Source organism: Antedon bifida, chromosome 5 (genome assembly GCF_963402885.1).
Source record: "Antedon bifida chromosome 5, ecAntBifi1.1, whole genome shotgun sequence".
Classification (NCBI taxonomy): domain Eukaryota; kingdom Metazoa; phylum Echinodermata; class Crinoidea; order Comatulida; family Antedonidae; genus Antedon; species Antedon bifida.
In genome coordinates, this window is record NC_136230.1 from 4,034,878 (window position 1) to 4,053,648 (window position 18,771).

The 18,771-nt window shown below is 33.7% G+C and overlaps 2 protein-coding genes across 2 annotated transcripts; both read left to right on the plus strand.

Moving 5' to 3' along the window:
* Positions 1–1,853: 1,853 nt before the first annotated feature.
* LOC144842564 (sialin-like) lies at positions 1,854–11,053 on the plus strand. The gene is made up of 16 exons (XM_078699017.1): positions 1,854–1,938; positions 2,779–2,954; positions 3,404–3,631; positions 4,448–4,535; positions 4,699–4,794; positions 5,184–5,317; positions 5,483–5,638; positions 5,724–5,856; positions 6,207–6,445; positions 6,612–6,807; positions 8,450–8,697; positions 9,449–9,676; positions 9,845–9,932; positions 10,169–10,264; positions 10,524–10,657; positions 10,847–11,053. The coding sequence occupies exons 1-16, from the start codon at positions 1,878–1,880 to the stop codon at positions 11,051–11,053; spliced, it is 2,508 nt and encodes an 835-aa protein (XP_078555143.1). The 5' UTR covers positions 1,854–1,877.
* A 356-nt stretch (positions 11,054–11,409) lies between these two features.
* Positions 11,410–12,540, plus strand: LOC144843203 (sodium-dependent phosphate transport protein 4-like). Its single transcript, XM_078699978.1, has 2 exons — positions 11,410–11,624; positions 11,754–12,540. Exons 1-2 carry the CDS (start codon positions 11,559–11,561, stop codon positions 11,955–11,957), a joined length of 270 nt encoding a protein of 89 aa, XP_078556104.1. The 5' UTR covers positions 11,410–11,558; the 3' UTR covers positions 11,958–12,540.
* Positions 12,541–18,771: the final 6,231 nt, after the last annotated feature.

An 18,771-nucleotide genomic window follows, 5' to 3' on the forward strand; every position in this document is an offset into this window, starting at 1 on the left:
AGACCTCTGACCTACAGTGTTATTCACGATTGAGTCAGATTTTGAAAGACGGACATATCGGCGAGCCAGAAAGTCTTATCAAGGTAAATATGTTTGATAGTTTTTTTTTCTTATAACTGATTTCCCGATGTCTTATTCAGGGTCTCTGAGTGCTTCATAAGGCCTACCATTTTTTTGTTCATTGGGAATGTATTTAACCGGAATAGTACTTTGACGGCGATGGTGGTACCCGAGTCTAGGACTCGCTCATCTTCTCCTCTTCCTCTTCCATCTGGACACTATTGAGTCAACTTTCAAGTCCTACTATAGTTCTTTACGCGTCGTCTGACGGCTCTGAAACATGGCATGCATATACTAGGGTAATAGGTGAACAAAGCGCTATAGAGAGAAAATGTTCGTACTTCAACCGGATGCAGCCATATGACGTCTCGAAGATTGTACCTTGGTGCCAAACGGTTTTCGTCGTAATACATATTTATGATATTGTGACCTCACTTCTGTTCCCAGAAATAGCAAAAAATCACTTTGAGATTTCATAATTTACCGTAATTATGCCATTTCTGGTTATGTGACGTAACTTTTCGGAATATAACCATATTTGGTAGCGAGGTTATTGGTGTGTATGTGACGTTACATCCCGTCTTATGACGTCATTACAGCTTCTTTTGCTGTACCCCGAGTATCGCACATTCGTGGTTGTTTCATTATTTTCTCGAATGTGTGATACTCACAATTATAATAGTAAACAAGAAGTAAAAATGCATATAATATTGTTTACATTATAGTATAGTATATTATACAATGGTACTTGATTACTTTTTATCAATTTGAGAGAATGGGTGAAATTGTTGGCTATCACTAATACTTAAGACTACCTAATATCTCATCTTTATTATTATTTCGTCATCTTTATCGCTTCAAATTAATTAATTAATTAATTACATTTTAGTATATCACCGGGCGTAAAATGATGAATGCGTCTTAAGAAGGTGTGCCGCTGATACAAAAGCGTTAAGCTCTGTCTACACTATCAAACTAGTTTGACAAAAAAAGTGTGATGTGCCCAAACATGGTAGTGACATGCTCAAATATGGTAGTGATAAGACATCATCATGTCCATATATGGGCACATCACATTTTTGCTGTCACATAAAGTTTGTGTTTGGATTGAGGTTAGATAAAGTTAACAAAAGCCTGTCGGACTTTGTGTTTGCAGCATGACCTTTATTTAGCCCTTTGTTTATCAGCAGTCAAGTAAGGAAAGCCTTCATGGTTGTAAGATTTTTTTTTCTACTTTCACTTTTTCTTTCACTTTCACTGACCTAAAGTATTAAGTAGTTTATTCAGGATTGAGTCGTTTGATTTCGAAAGACGGACATATCGGTCCCTAAGCTAGAAAGTCTTATCAAGGTAAATTATGTTTGATACTTTTCTTCTTATACTGTAACTGGTTTCCCGATGTCATTATTCAGGATTAGTGCTTCATAAGGCCTATCATTTTTTTTGTTCAATGGGAATGTATTTAACCGGAAGAGTACGTTAACGGAGATGGTGGTAGGTTATTGCATGGCTTGTCGATTCATAAAATACGCAGGTTAGCCACAACCCTCAAACTCAAAATAAAACTGAGGATCTCCAAGGTTTGTTTTTTCTTCTGAACATTTCAACGTATGTTGTAACAACACCAACATTTCGAGTGAGAATCAATATCATAAGGAAAAAATGTTTCGAGAATACTATTTAAATGAAGCAATAATTGGCATAATAAAGAACAAGGTATGTTTTCTCATCGATAATTTTGGCTATTATTTTAGAAAGTTAGTTATTAAAGACCTATTTATAATAAATAACTTATAAATTATTTATTAAACCGCAAGATGATCGTTAAATCGAATGATAATAAAACTGATGAAAGGGAACCAATTTTAGAGAAAGACGGTAAGAGTTTTCCTAAAGGTATTTTTAGTCAATTTAAATAAAATATGTTGCTCAGAATAGTTACAGTGGTGTAGGCCTAGACCATAAAAATCCTCAAACAATGGTTAAAACTGAATCCAGTTTGAAGGTTTTTCTTAGACTTACAAACACAAAAGTCGAATATAACACTATAGGCCTAAAAAAATAAAATAGGAACCTAATAGGCCTACAATAAAAGGTAAACATTTAAATTGAGATAGGTTTATGGCCACAAATAAACGTATTTATAATGATTAGTAAAATACAGGAATTGATTTGAAACTAAAATTATTTTATTTAATCAAAGCGTTGCAAAGATATGACCATTTTGTTTTCAATGGGTCAAAATATTCAAATTGAGGTCAGAGGTCAAAGTTGAATTTTAGAAATTTGACAACATGGGTTTTTATAACCAGCATGATTCAAACATTCATAAAACACAATGTTTACACTTTCCCCATGATCTGCACACGAAGGCACTTTTTTTTACATAGGGAACTGGACTAAAGGACAAAAGACAATTTTATAAACCTTAAAACTTGGTGCTCATTTGGACGTAGGCCTTAGTAGGTAACCTACTCTGGTAGTTTGACCAATCATCACGATGGATCATCCGAACTGTCGCTTATGATTGGCACTCACTTGCGTTGCGCCTACGTCGTTGCGTTTCTGCCATACCACTACCATATTTAGGCACATCCCACTTTTTTTGTCAAACTAGTTTGATAGTGTAGACAGAACTTAACACCCATTTGGACGTGCACGTTCATTCAAAGAGAAACGTCTCTATTAATATTTTAACAATTCTATATTTTGTTACAGATGCACCTCCTTTCCTGCCGATTCGGTATGTTATTGTGTTCATGTGCTTTGTGGCTATCACATTGAACTATGCTACGCGAATGAACTTGAGTGTTGCCATGTTGGCCATGGTATCAAAAGATGGCAGTAATTTAACAGCTTCTAACCTATCTACGTCATCAGATATAAGCAAATTGGTAATTATTTTTTCCTAAAGAAATTAACGGTAGAAATACATTTGATATGAAGTAGTTGTTAAAGGTATGAAAATAGTAAGCTTTTAATTCTTAACGACCTACGCATTGATTAGTGTCGTATTAGTCTAAATAACCAAAACTGTGTCGAGGAATTCCAGGGAAAGTGTACATCCCAACGTTTACGCATGCGCAAAATGATCATGTGCCTACGTTGTCGGTCGCCGAATCTTACAATTTTAAATGTTAAATAAAAATTGAGGAAATTCGGATTAGACCCTCCCGGACCCACAGCAGCCAACAGTGTAGCTACCAGATCAGCACACCAGGAGAAGATCCCCTACTCTACTGAATAGTATACCAAGTTCTTTAACGTGCACTATTATGTACACGGGACCAACTGTTATCATAGTAGAATTGATCAATAATAACTTTGTAAATCGTTTTCACAGATATTTGATTGGAGTTTTGGTACTCAACAATTTGTCTTTAGTTCGTTCTATTATGGCGTGACCATTTCTCCTATTTTTGGTGGATGGATGGTTGGAGTATTTGGTGGCTCATCCATTATTCTACTGGGAATCTTGGTGACGTCTTTGATGATGTTATTGACACCAGTTGCTGCAGAAATAGGAGTTTGGTTATTGGTAATAACTAGAATCATTGATGGAATGGCACAGGTACATAGAATAACTAGAAAGTCACTTCGAGAGTGCATATATCCGTCTACTGTAAAAAAAAATTTAATAAAAATTGAATAATTTACCTGAAAAAAACTGTAATTTAAAGCAAAAAATAGTCAAATTGGCTACCAGGATTTTTGGTAGAATTTGACCATTTATTTTGTCTTTTTATTTGAGACAACATTAGTTTTTCTGTTTTTTTTTATACGGTAGGGATTAACTTTATTAAAACTACAACGTAACCTATTCAAAGTCTGATTTAATTAATCTTCATTTTACATATTTTTGGGGGACACTACATCTTCAATGCTGTGTGTGAACAAACATATCCCTTATGCTTGCTTCCCACTACAGACGCAACACAACAACGTAACGCAACGTTAGCGATTTGACCAATCACAAGCGATGGATTATTCTGTCGCTTGTCATTTGTCAACTCGCTTGTGTTGCGTCTACGTCCTTGCGTCCTAGTGGGAACCAAGCTTTAGTATTGTATTGTATTATACCGTCGAACACTATGTGCATTACCAAGGAGATATCTTCCTGATTAAACTGAAGTTATCTCTTATGCTTGGTTCCCACTAGAGACGCAACACAAGGACGAAACTCAACGCAATTGACCAATCACAAGGAATGGATTTTTCGAACTGTCGCTTGTCATTGGTTAACACTCTCGGGTTAACGTCCTTGCGTCCTAGTGGGAATCAAGCTTTAATTGTCTGTATTTGCTATTGTCTGACGTGAATTAAATGTCCATTCATATAATTTGAAGTAATACATTTTTTTTTACTTTGTCATTATATTTTTCTTAAGGGTATTGCTTATCCAGCTGTGTTTAATCTCGTTACAAACTGGTCAAAATTGAACGAACGTAGTACATTTTTATCATTTTCACTATCAGGTAGATATCTGTTATACATATATACTGTACATCGCTATTGTGAATACATCTATTGCGTGCATACCAAATACTAACTTTATTTTGAGATCTCTATTAAATAATGTTTTTGAGTTATACAGTAACTTATCGTACCAGTCTCGTTAATACGTATTTATATTTAAAGGAATTGGTTTTGGTCCAGTATTGGCGAGTTATATATCTGCCTCACTTTGTTTAACTGATTTCTTAGGCGGATGGCCAAGTACATTTTATCTATTTGGTAAGAACAACTGTCTTGGTATAGTTTTTTTTAAACAAAATTGTTACAAAAAAGACCATTCAGCACCATTCAACAACCTACAACTGGTTGAAGAAAAAAGGTCTTTCAGCGTTTGCTAGTGTAGACGTCCAGTTAAAAACTTCGGAAAACTGGAGAAAGCAAGTCTACATACTAGTAAACTTTAGTTTTCAATCAAACACGTTGTTTGCTAGTGTAGACTAAGCTTTGGAGATGAATTCTTCTATATAGAATGGTCCTTTAGAAAAGTATGTATACCAATGGAACCTCACACAATCATTCTCCCGTCCGGAACATGCATGTCTTGCAAAATAAACTTATCTTGTCCGTTGAGTCTTTGTTTTCTTTGATTATAATGTCATTATTATTAGGTTTACTTGGTCTAGCGTGGTGTCTTGGCTGGTGTATTGTGGGATCGACTGACGTAAGCAGTAACATGTGGATATCATCTATTGAAAGAGGTTCGATATTAATTTCTCAAAGTGAAGAAATTAAAAATAAAAATGTAAGAAACCAAATCTATCTTTGTAATTTTCATAATTTCTCCCAGTAACTTCGAATGTTCGTCCTCGTGGGTGACATTACCAAACCCAAAATGGTTTCATAGTTGATGACGACATTAAACATTAGCTGGCCTAGGTTAATCTTAACTCAATGCTGTTTGTTTCAGGTAAGGCTATATGCAGTGCCGTGGAAAGAAATCGCCAAGTCACCAGTTGTTTGGTCACTCTGCTTTTGCGCCATTGGATACAATTTCGGATTTTTTCTTCTATTAACAGATATTCCTGTATTTTTCCAATCGATTTTAGGATTTACATTAAAGAAGGTAAGTATAAGTATCATATTGTTTCAACTTTAAATACTAAACTATAGTCTTAGTGACTTCTACTAATCTCTTCTTAATTCCTCAGACTGGGTTACTAAGCACCTTACCACATTTTGTATTCTTTATTGTTATTCTGTTTGGAGGAGTTCTTGCTGATGCCTTGGTGTCTCAAAACATATTGTCTGCTATAAACACACGGAAATTATTAGGGTGTTTTGGTAAGAACATAATTATCCACTATTATATAAGTTGAATGATTTATAAATAATAGATAATAAATAACATTAAATCATGTAATATATTTTTAATTTCATAGACACCAGCATAATCAATTCATACCATACTATAATGTGAAATATTAGGTACTCCACTTTGTGAATACTGTTACGTTCTTTGTGATATTTTATGTATTTGTTCTGTCTTTTTATATTTTGTAATTCAAGTATTTAGCTCCGCTACTGCTTTGTATTCTAATTTTATAAATAAATAATACAAAATAAGTTAAGATTTTTATTGAAAATAACACAATTAAACTATGAATATTTTCTACAATTGTCTTCTCATTCAGCTCTTGGGAGCTCATCATTTTTTCTGGTGTGCGTTGGTTATGTTGTTAGCAATGCGACACTTTCTGTCATCTTAATAATTGCTGTTTTCGGTATGTATGGATTATTTATACCATCGATTGAGGCAGTTGCGATAGATATTGCACCTAACCATTCCGGATTAATAATTGGAATTATGGCTATATCGCACGCTTGTGGATTCATTGCCCCGTCGATAGTAGGACTTTTAACTAGAAGTGGTGTAAGTATGATGTGTATTAATTATTATGTTTTTAATAAAAATAATTGTTAGAAAACAGAATGTTTATAGCAAATACACAATATATAAATATATATCTATAATATAAAATGCTGATAATGTATATTGGTCATAATGATATTCGATTTCCGATTTCTGTGTCTTTCAGAACACAATTTATCAATGGAGAAAAGTGTTTTGGATGATAGCAAGTGTACAAGTGCTTGGATTAGTGAGTTTTCTGATCTTTGGAACTAGTGAGGTTCAAGAATGGTCCAAAACCTCCAAACCTGAACTGGTTCCCTGTCTTGAATTAGAAGAAAGTACAGGACAGGAAGTCAGTGAAAGATCCAGGATTTTGAAATAGGCTTAAGGCTTAAATATGAAATGAATTGTTAAAATTAAAGCATTGCTATATTTTATTTGTTTATTCTGAGATTTAGGTTAGTTGGGAGAAGATGTGGGAAGGTGTGGGAGTAAAATAAATTAGATTGAAGTAGAGAAAGAGTAAAAAAATAAATCTTGTCTGTAAAACGATTACGCATCATCGGTGTGGACACAAGCGATTATTACCTTTACAGAATTACAGTAGGCCTACTGTACTAAACCATACTAGAGATTCGCCAACAAGCGTAATGCAGTCTTTTGGTTTTTGAAGTTTGCTAGTGTAGTCCAGTTGACAAACTTCAGTAAAAAACTACAAAAAACTCTGAGTTCCAAATAATTGCTAGTGTAGACTTAGACTTGGAGACTTGCCCCAAGTCTGTAGAGGCTTTTTGATGTTTGTCCGAAATACAAGCTCAAGTAGTATACGTATGAAACGCCATACGTGCCACAATAGAACCTAGACTAGTGTAGACTATGCTTTAACCTATAACACCCCTAAAATGTCCACATGAGCAATAATCATCACTTTACTACTCTACTCATTTTTATTAAATTGAAGTTACGGTGTTTGAAAATGAAATAGCTCAACTACTTGAACCGTACCATTTTTTGTATACGGTATTGCATATGATCGTCGTTATGCAAATCGCAGTAATATGGACTTTTAGACTTGAGTGAACTTGAACGAAGACCACGTCCACATGGGTCGTAGTCGACTGTTGCTCGTCGACAGATATATAAGAACGTTTTACGTTGACTCATGATGTCAGAGAGCGAACGACAAAATACCACTGGAATGCCACGTCAGTCGGCCTGACGGTAAGACACGGATAGGTTGTGAAACGTCACTGTGTTACTATTACCAAATAAGTCCAGTTGACTAGATTTATTATTCTATAATTAGTAATAGCGTTGCTTTAAAAAACGTTTTGTGTTCACTTGTATTCATTTATTTTGGGTTTTATATAGAGAATTTCAATTTACGACAAACTAGGACATACATGTAATATAATGGTGCATAGTACGTCACTAGAAGGTCACCTGGACCCAGAATAGAAGACATTGTGTTCAACGACTTTACAAAAATTGTACTTTTGTTAAATCAAGGCTATATAGCCTTGATAAAAATAAAGGAAATTGAACTCTTAAGCTTACAATGATTTATATTATTTTGTGTATTTTTATTGACTGAATCTTGGAGAATATATACTTTTAAAGTAAATTGTTCTACTTGACTGAATACATTTTATGGCATTTTAAAATAAAGTTTGTAGGTCAAATATTTATGTATTGTTAGATACAGATAGGCATAAAACTAAAATTATGAATAAAAGCTCACCTTTCATTTATTCTGTGCTCTGGTCTGTGTAACGTTACAACCAATATAATTGTCATCAGCTTTGTGCAGTTGATTTGAAAAAGACGGGTGGTAGGCCGGAAATATTGAAGGTAGGCCTAAATATTATTTGTAGATTTCTTAGTTTTTCAATATCTCATTCACATAATCATATATCCGGAGAGTTCAATGTAGAAATAATAGGCACACTTTTAGACCTAAGTCAAAATATCTTTTTTCGTAAAAATGACACCATAACATGTTTAATTTTTATTTTATTGAAGACCTCAATATGATCGGTAAATGCAATAAAACAGCTGAAAAGAAACCAATTTTGAAGAAAGGCGGTAGTAAAGAAACACCTCTTTTCCTGTCGATTCGTTATATAATTATGTTCATGTGCTTTTTGGGCGTCACACTGGAATATGCTACACGAATGAACTTGAGTGTTGCCATGTTGGCCATGGTATCCAACGATGGGAATGGAACAGGTTCAAACCTGTCTACGACGTCACCAGATATAAGCAAATTGGTAATTATTTTAATATAAAATAATAATGTTGGGTTTTTTCGGATAAAAATAACGGCAAACAATGCATGCATTGACATGACGGTAAGGTGTTAAAGATATGAGAATATATAGTTGGATTTTAATTAATAATAATTCAGACCTACGCATTGATGTGTCGTCTGAACCTAAAGTTCTGTCTGAACTATCAAACTTTATGCGACAAAAAAATGTGATGTGCCCATATAATATGAACATGATGATGATCATATCACTACCATATTTGGACATATCACTACATATTTTGGACATATCACTACCATATTTGGGACCACTACAACTTTTTGTCATATCAAGTTTGATAGTTTAGACAGAGATTTAACTACAAACAAACTGTGTCGAGGAATTGCAGTGAAATCATTCAGATGCGCACAATAAACATGCGTTAGGCATACCGACTGTAACTTATGCCCAGATCGTCGGTCGCCAAATCAATAACTCCCTATAGTATTAGATGACTGGGCGTATTATCATACCTCCATGGTGTTATTGTCTCTGTTTATGTTGACGTTTTGATTTTTGTCCTGAAATAAAGCTAAAGTAGTATACGTATGACACGCCATATGTGCCAAAATATTCATCTTTTTACTAATATTAAGTCAAAACTCAGTCTGGAACCCAGACTAGACTGGGCGTTGGCGTTGCTTTGTTTTTTTTTGACGGTGGAGTGCATACGACCATTTAGTAATAATAACTTTGTAAATTGATTCTACAGATGTTTGACTGGAGTCTTGAAACTCAACAATTTATCTTTAGTTCGTTCTATTATGGACAGTGCATTTCTCCTACTTTTGGTGGATGGATGGCTGGAGTATTTGGTGGCTCATCCATTATTCTACTGGGAATCTTGGTGACGTCTTTGATGATGTTATTGACACCAGTTGCTGCAGAAATAGGAGTATGGTTATTGGTAATAACTAGAATCGTTGATGGAATTGCACAGGTAATTACTATAGTAATGAATAATATTGAAATATTGCAAACCAATTACGACTTTAAAGTTCCATCTTTTGGAATTAATTGTATTTAAAGTTAAAATATTAATTTTAAAATAAAATTATTTGTCATAAGTATTTTTTTTTTTTTTTTTTTTTTGGTTTTATTTCTTAAGGGCTTTGTTTATCCAGCTGTGTTTAATCTCGTTACAAACTGGTCAAAATTGAACGAACGTAGTACATTTTTGTCACTTTCGGCATCAGGTAATAAATACCTTTTGTTTTATTTTAGTATGCCAAGGCAATCTCATACATACATACACACATACATAAAAACAAAACAGGCATAGAACATATTTTCTCAGTTTCATTAAATAATATTTCGTTATATTTATTTATTTTATTTATTTATTCAACTTCTCACTAACTCTGTTAGTGAAGGTATATATTTATATATGGTCTTATCAGATACTTTAGATTTAATTTGATTTCTTTTAAAGGAATTGGTTTTGGTCCAATGTTGGCGAGTTATATTTCTGCTTCGCTTTGTTCAACTGATTTCTTAGGCGGATGGCCATCTACATTTTATCTATTTGGTAACAGCATACTGTATATTTGTTACTACATCTTGGACGAAACATTGATGTTGCAATAATTTGTTTAACCATAGAACTAGAAGTAGAAGCATTTTATGGCTCAACAAAAAAAATTAAATCAGGAAGAAGGAATCAGAGAGCCACCACATGCCTCGTATATAACTTGATTATGAGATGATAAGCGTACAGCTTCAAAATGCCGTATCATTTATTCTGACCTAGTCATTGAATTTAAGATTTACAATATTATTATTATTAGGTATAATTGGGCTAGTGTGGTGTCTTGGTTGGTGCATTGTGGGATCGACTGACGTAAACAGTAACAGGTGGATATCAACTATTGAAAGAGATTCGATATTATTTTCTCAAAGTGAAGAAATTAAAAATAAAAATGTAAGAAACCAATTTTCATAATTTCTTCCAGTAACTTCAAATGTCCGCGTCCTCTTGGGTGACCAAACCCAAAATGGTTGATCAAGCTCAACCCAAGTGACTATTTTTCACATCTTGCACCCTATTTTGTTCTATATAGGCCTACATTACATAGATTTCCGTAATCGTTACTTATGCTGTTTGTTTCAGGTAAGGGTATATGCAGTGCCGTGGAAAGCGATCGCCAAGTCACCTGTTGTTTGGTCACTCTGCCTTTGCGCCTTTGGATTCCATTTCGGATTTTATTTTCTATTAACAGATATTCCTATATTTTTCGATACGATTTTAGGATTTGAATTGAAAAAGGTAAGCATATGTATTATCATATTGTTTCAACTTTTTAATACTAAACTATAGTCCTAGTGACGTATACAAATCTCTTCTTAATTCCTCAGACTGGGTTACTAAGCACATTACCTCATGTTGTAATCTTTATTGTTATTCTGTTTGGAGGAGTTCTTGCTGATGCCTTGATGTCTCATAACATATTATCTGTTATAAACACACGGAAATTATTAACGTGTTTTGGTAAGAACATAATAAATTGAATGATTTATGAGGTGGCAGAAAATGTCGTATCAAGTATACATTGTTTAGATGAGTAGACCTACTGTAGGCCTACCCCGTCTTCTGGTTTCGTATTTATATATTATATATTATCATTTTTGCAATTTCTTCTTCTCTTTCAGCTCTTGGGAGCTCATCATTTTTTCTGGTGTGCTCTGTTTATGTTGTTAGCAATGCGACACTTTCTGTCTTCTTAATAATTGCTGTTCTCGGTGTGTACGGATTGTACATACCATCTATCGAAGCAGCTGCGATAGATATTGCACCGAACCATTCCGGATTGATAATTGGAATTATGGGTATAACGAACGTGTCTGGATTCATTGCCCCGTCGGTGGTAGGACTTTTAATTAGAAGTAGTGTAAGTATGATGTTTAATAATTATTATTTTTTTAATCCGGATAATTGATTTGGTAACCACTCGGCACAAGTGAAAATAATATAGAAAATGTACAACAAATGTATCACGCCTGTACTTATTGTCTTTCAGAACACAGTTTATCAATGGAGGAAAGTGTTTTGGATGATAGCCAGTGTAAAAGTGTTTGGATTAGTGAGTTTTCTCATCTTTGGCACTAGTGAGGTACAAGAATGGTCCAAAACCCCTGACAGTGAACTGGTTCCCTGTCTTGAGCTAGAAGAAATTAGGCCTGCAGGACAAGCAGCCAGTGGTACTGTAGATCCGAGAGATTGAAATAGAAGGTCCGAAGGCTTAAATAATAAATACATTGTTGAATTAAACCAACGTTACATGTTATCTAAATAGATACACCAATCACCAACAAAGAGTTTTTTGTAATTATTTTATTTTCATTTTTAAAAGAACGTAATTAATAGTACCCTGTTACTCTACACCAAATTGCCAACACTGAGCATTTTTATCAAATTGAAGGTACGGTGTAAGAGAATGAAAAACCACTTAGGGGCCTACAGCAATACATTATAGCGACAGTGAAACAGAAATGACTAAATTACTAGAATCTTTCTAGAATCATTTTATATTAGCCTATTGCATGTGATCGTCGTTAAGCTAAAAGTTACTGCAAATTGCAGTAATGTGTAGGTCTGTAATTCGTAATATCTTTAAAGATGTTTTGTCCCCGAAAAACATGAAAAATGAAGATTAATTAAATTAGATTTTGATTTGGTTATTTTGTATATGTTTTCTCATATAAAATGACAAAATAAATGGTCAAATTGAATCAACCAAAAACCCATTGGCTAGGTTTTGCTTTAAATTACTGTTTTTTCAGGTAAATCATTTTTTCGATTCAATTTTTGTTCAAAGTGGATAATTATATGTGACATTAAAATGGCATGTTAAACAAAAATTAAACAATTTCTTTTTTCAGGGAGACAATACATCTTTAAGTAGGTGTTAAATTGGTGTTTTTTTTTACAATTGATCACTAAGTGCGTACACTCGACAATAATCACAATAACAGCTCTTTATTTTACATCAAAATTGACATACAGTAAATTTACATTTTATTCAAATAGAAATAGTGTGTACAATTACTGTACTTTTTGTGTTCACTTTTATTCATCGTTATTTTGGGTTTTGTATGACACTGTTTATGTGTGTCTCATCACAGACATACTCTGATACTTACGGGTTCAAATGTCAAATGATCATTGGTACGCACTTATTATTCACACGCGTTAGCATTCTGGTTGGTACAGTACGCACGCGTTCAAATAATGATTGGTACGCGCGTCTTCAATTGATCATTTATAAGCACATGTTTAAATGTTCATTGGTACGTGTGCGTATAAATGATGATGAAACACAAAAACAAATTAAATCGTTGAGTGAATAATTACGTAATAGATTAAATATCATTATGACACTTAAATGGCGACTCCAGGTTATTATATAGTTGATGTTTGCTGTTGTTTGATACTTATGAAATACCGGTACTGTAATTATGATCATTTGCAAACACACAGAATCGTTAACGTTTAAAAAATATCAATTTTGTGCTACAAGATAACACCAAATGATTACACTTTACGAAGATAATTACCATTATTTTATAATAATATTCATTCATAATAATATCAGTAGAAATAGTACAATCTTCATAAGAGGTAATTTATAGTATACACTGATATATATTTTATGAATAAAAAAAAATCACATTATATCTATACAATCTACAACCATATAAGATTCAGTATTTGCGGTGATTTAACATTTATTTCTATACAATAAAATGGATTGACAATAAGACAAATTACGAAACGAAAATAATAAAAATAACTTTTATAATTCGAAATATAGTGTTTAAAAATAATATTTGTTTATATACTGTATTTAATTTTTCTAAATAATTGGCACATTTGCAGATAATTATTTACAACTGGTAATAAAGATAATAAATACAACCATTCTAAACATTAAACTAAATACAAATAGTTAAAATGTTTTCATTTTTAACATTTTACAGTCAAGGACATCACAATTCGGTGAAAAAAAAGCCGAAAGTCCAATTGCTGGAATTGGAGCACGGTTATATTGTCATGTCCAAACAATTGTAGTTCCACAGCTGTTTAAACTTTTGAAATTTCTAGACCCTCAAACAAATCCATATCGGAACCTAAATCTCCGGCTGGGTAATTAAAATATCCTTCAAAATATGATCCTGGTAAGTTTGGCATGTAGTTATCAAACTCTAGTTCATTTTCTTCCTGATAAATTATTATATCACCAATAATTTGTGTATTTGATGGGAACTGGTTATTATTATTTGAATTTGGTCGTTTAGTAGGAGTTTCTGGTAATCTTCTCCGCGTGGGGCTAGACTCTGCACTGCCACCAGAAATTGTCTCCACATATGTCTATCGTCTTTCTTTTCAAGTTTTCGTATCGGTGATGGTTGTTCATCACTGAACATATACTCTTGGAAACTTGTACTGTAAAAAGATAGTCTCATTGGATTCAAATCTGATTGCTGACGAAAGACATTCAGTTGATTTCCGTTGACGTTTGGTGGCTTTCTGTTTCAGACGTCGTACTGGTCTACCGGGTGGAGACTCTCTTGTTAAGGACATATGGTTAGCGACACTTTCTGACGGACTCATTGTCTCCGAATCTAATCTCTCTGTACTTTCTGATGGTTCTTCATTGATTGTCATAACCGCGTTTTTGTTTGAACTTAGTCGACGTGTTTTCGAATTCTTTTGCCGATTTGGAGTAACAGTACGTTGAGGTGAATTCTGATCAGGTTGTTCAATTTGGAATTCATAGAAAGCTGGTCTGGGAGCCGCTGGTAGTTTTCGTGGAACACGACTTGTAGGACTCCTAGTATCGCTATTCGTTTTTCCGAGTGAACAACCACTTGTGTCGATGTGGGTGTCGTTTGTCTATCCCCGTCTGTACCACTTACCAAGTGAGTTTCTGGAAGTATATCTGTAATACCACAAGTGCTATGTGACCTTTGCTGATCTTTGTTTCCAACCAATGGGTTGTCTTTCTCATGACAAAGACTTAAACTTCTTGAAATTGCAAACCCGAGTGGTGTGAGATTTCCTTCTCGGTTGACATAAGGGGCAGCAAATTGAAAGTTTGATGGAAATGTGTTAGAAGAATCACAGCTATTGATCGAGGCTTGACGGGAATATCCAGACGGTTCTTTTCGCATTGTGTACTTGATTTGAAAGCTACTCCGACTACCATTACTGTGAAATGAATATCTATGATTCCTCTGACCATCAGGATTGCGGTCATCGAACGAGGCATTTATTGCACCTGTAAAAGATTGGTCCTGTCCAAGAGGGTCTTTACGGCAGTCATCGCTATCAATAGATATCAGTCGACGTTGGAAGTCATTTGAATCCAGATTCGAATGTTCTTCTTTCGCTAGATACATTTGACTCCTATCGCAGACTTTGACATCAGGATTGCCTCTATCGTCCATGTCACTCGGTATGTCTGTTTGATATGGTCGATGTACCGTTAAGTCTTTGTTTTATTTTATTATAATGTCTGTCATTATTATTAGGTTTACTTGGTCTAACGTGGTGTCTTGGCTGGTGTATTGTGGGATCGACTGATGTAAACAGTAACAAGTGGATATCAACTATTGAAAGAGATTCGATATTATTTTCTCAAAGTGAAGAAATTAAAAATCAAAATGTAAGAAACCAAATTTATTTTCGTAATTTTCATAATTTCTCCCAGTACCTTCGAATGTCCGTCCTCGTGGGTGACGTTACCAAACCCAAAATGGTTTCATAGTTGATGACGACATTAAACATTAGGCCTAGGTTAATCTTAACTCAATCAGGGCCGTAGCCAGGATCAGTGTCAAGGGGGGGGGGGGGGGGGGGGGTTCGGACACTAAGTATTTGGGTCACTGCCCCCTCCCCACAACCCGGTGGGGTCTGAGGCGAATTTTGTTAAATGACACCCCTTGATGGCCGGAAATGGTACTCTCGCACATAACATTCATGATAAATGGCACCTCTAATTGGCCGGAAAAAACACTCTCATGCAGCATGCTACCATTAAACAAAACGATCGTACTTTTTCCTCCTCCTCACACACGTGGACTATTTAAAGGACGATAACATTTGTTGCCGTATGTTAGATGCGCGTGCTCTATGTGCGGAACCACCGCCGATTGTTTGATCATTCACTCGGTATTTTGTTTTGCGTTCAAGTTACAAGCCCCCAAAAAAAGCACAATTTGGGTGAGAAGGCAAATTCAATGCTTATTATAGCCAGGGGCGAACCCAGGGGTGTTTCCCTTGTGGCCCGGGCAACACCCTTAATTGCATACTAAATGTTGTTTCTGCCACTAAATTAAAATTGAGTTCCATTTCATCGTATACAATATCCATCCGGACCCGGAACTTGATAGGCTTAGTCATAAAGTAGTTACAGAGTTGCAGGGCATTTTATCATTGTTGAATGTTTTGATATTAGCCTAATTGTTAAAACGACCTTCACAACCAAAATATTTCTGTAATAAAATTTATTTTAAATGGAACGCTACAAAAATAATCCTCTGCTTCATCAGAGCATGAATACCTAATAACCAGACAAGAACGTATCTTTATTACGTTTAACTATCAATCCATTTTCATATCACGCAATCCATTTTTCAACAATATAGTAGTATAATAATAACATAGTGAGGGATTAGTTTCATTTCATTTCATTTCAAAAGACATTTATTTTCCTCCATAGCAATACAGTACAAAATAATAAACAAAAATGGTAAGGAATATAAAAAATGAAATAGATGTTTGTTGGATAAAACAACAGAAAAGTGAATTTAAGAAAATTGGCTATGGAGGAAGGCATAATCCCGAGAAGATGAGGAAATCTTGTGCTGGGTATGCCTATGCAAATAAAATGGATAATTGAATAAGAGTGGAAATAAAGAGAAACAAACAAGACAAAAAAACGCACAGAAAAGGAAAAATAAAAAAATAAATTAATTAATTAAAAAAAAAAAAAAATAAAATAAATAAATAAATAAATAAATTGATAAAAAATAGATCAATCAAATTGTAGAATCAGAAAATAAAACTCAAAAACCACAGTAGATCAATGTTCAGCAGCATAAATCAAATTGCGACATTCGATTGTTGTCTTTTTAATACTTTAACATTAGGTGTTGTTTTAATTTTTTGGAAAATAAAGAAATTGAAACAGCATTTGTAATTGGGGGTGGTAAACTGTTCATCATTGATGGACCGGAGTATCTAATACTGTTTTGAAAATAATTGGTGTTGTGGATAGGTATGTGTATATTAGTTCTAGAACGTGTAGGGTAATTGTGAATAGAAAAATTCGGAATAAACATATTGTTTAAATGATTTGGAGAAGTGGAATGCAGGGCGGAGAATACAAATTTGCCTTGTTGCATTATGTTTATATCAATGAGTTTGAGGAGATTAAGTTTGGAAAATAAATGGGAAGAATGGGACCGCGGTGGAGCGCCAGATATAATCCTGATAGCCTTCTTTTGTATAATTTGCAGTTTACTGAGGTTGGATACGTAAGTATTGGCCCAGACAATGTTACAGTAGCTCAAATAGGGAAGAATGAGGGAGCAGTAAAGGGTTCGAAGAATATTAAGGGGTACAAATGAGGATAACCTAGAAATGATACCAACGCTTTTGGAAGTTTTATTCTCTACTTCTTTAATATGATTTTTCCATGTTAGATTGCTGTCCATAACTACACCTAAAAACTTTTACAGTTTGACTTTGAATAAACCATTGGTAATTTACTGAAAATCCAAAATGAACTTGTGTTATAATACAAACAAAAGTATTCAATCAAAGAAACGCTCTACTACACATGAGAAATAGATGTCGGTCGATAAACTTCTGACGACGACTAAAACAACGACAATCAGCTAAATGTTTATTTCATCTCTGGCTTGTTACATTTTTCATGACACATTACCGGACTTCCCCCTCCTCTCGCAATGAACGACAGTACAGATCTTCCCTATCTAGGCTCGTGTATGTAGCATACTACGTTATTCACAAATGACCCACGCATAGCAGTGTTACTAGAGCCATCACAGATTACCTCTAATGGATCAATCATTCACACATGAATTACAAAATTCATCGACAAACGAAATATAGCCTGTATTCATTCCTTTTAAATATTAGGCATATTGCCAAGGCTAATTGTATTGTAATATTTATTGCTATCCATATAAAAAATATAAAAAATGACAGATCAAACAATTTGCACAACAGTAATACAAGAAAAATAAGTTACAAAATATGGAATAGCAGAGGATAACCCTTTAAGCTCGAAAGCTTGTTTCAGAAGGGGTCCTCAACATAAAACAAATAATATTTACATAAAATTACAAATATAAAATATTATAACAATAATTTAGATATTATACAGATATTTTAAATGTAAGGTTTTAGAGAAAATGTAAATTTGTAAATTAGGTTTTGTTTATAAAAACGACATTTCATAGAAATATATTTTAAATATGTACAGTTTATATTCAATTAATTTCAGTTAACAATGTAATTAAACTTTTATTTTACAATTAAGATTAAATTAAATATTGACTATTGGTACTAAATTGTCATTTGTGAGGTAAGATGTTTCTTTAGAGCTACCTTCAAGGCAATGTGAGAGGTAATGGCCTTCAAGTTATTTGGAAGTTTATTCCAAAGTAAAATGGCATTAAAAAAGAAAGTTTTATTAATAGCATTATTATTTTTTGGCAACACAAAATTGAAATCCCTTCTTCTTGTACCGTAATGATGTTTAAATTTATAATAATAATAATAATAATAATAATAATAATAATAATAATAATAATAATAATAATAATAATTTATAATAATAATAATCGATTTGTCCATAATTATTGCGTTTTGCCGGGGGTTTTCCATAATCTAAGGCCAATTTTTAGGCCAAATCATAATTGTGCGTATAGTTTTGTATTTCCGATGCGTGTAGTACCCTATTTATCTTCATTTCCGTACGTTCGTAAATATTAGGCCGAATTTCC

Bases quoted from the DNA above. Each gene is read 5' to 3' on its own strand.
- LOC144842564 (XM_078699017.1), top strand. From the start codon at position 1,878: ATGATCGTTAAATCGAATGATAATAAAACTGATGAAAGGGAACCAATT. The intron at 1,939-2,778 runs GTAAGAGTTTTC...ATTTTGTTACAG, and splicing joins ACCAATTTTAGAGAAAGACG to ATGCACCTCCTTTCCTGCCG. The intron at 5,857-6,206 runs GTAAGAACATAA...CTTCTCATTCAG, and splicing joins GAAATTATTAGGGTGTTTTG to CTCTTGGGAGCTCATCATTT.
- LOC144843203 (XM_078699978.1), top strand. From the start codon at position 11,559: ATGGGTATAACGAACGTGTCTGGATTCATTGCCCCGTCGGTGGTAGGA. The intron at 11,625-11,753 runs GTAAGTATGATG...ATTGTCTTTCAG, and splicing joins GACTTTTAATTAGAAGTAGT to AACACAGTTTATCAATGGAG.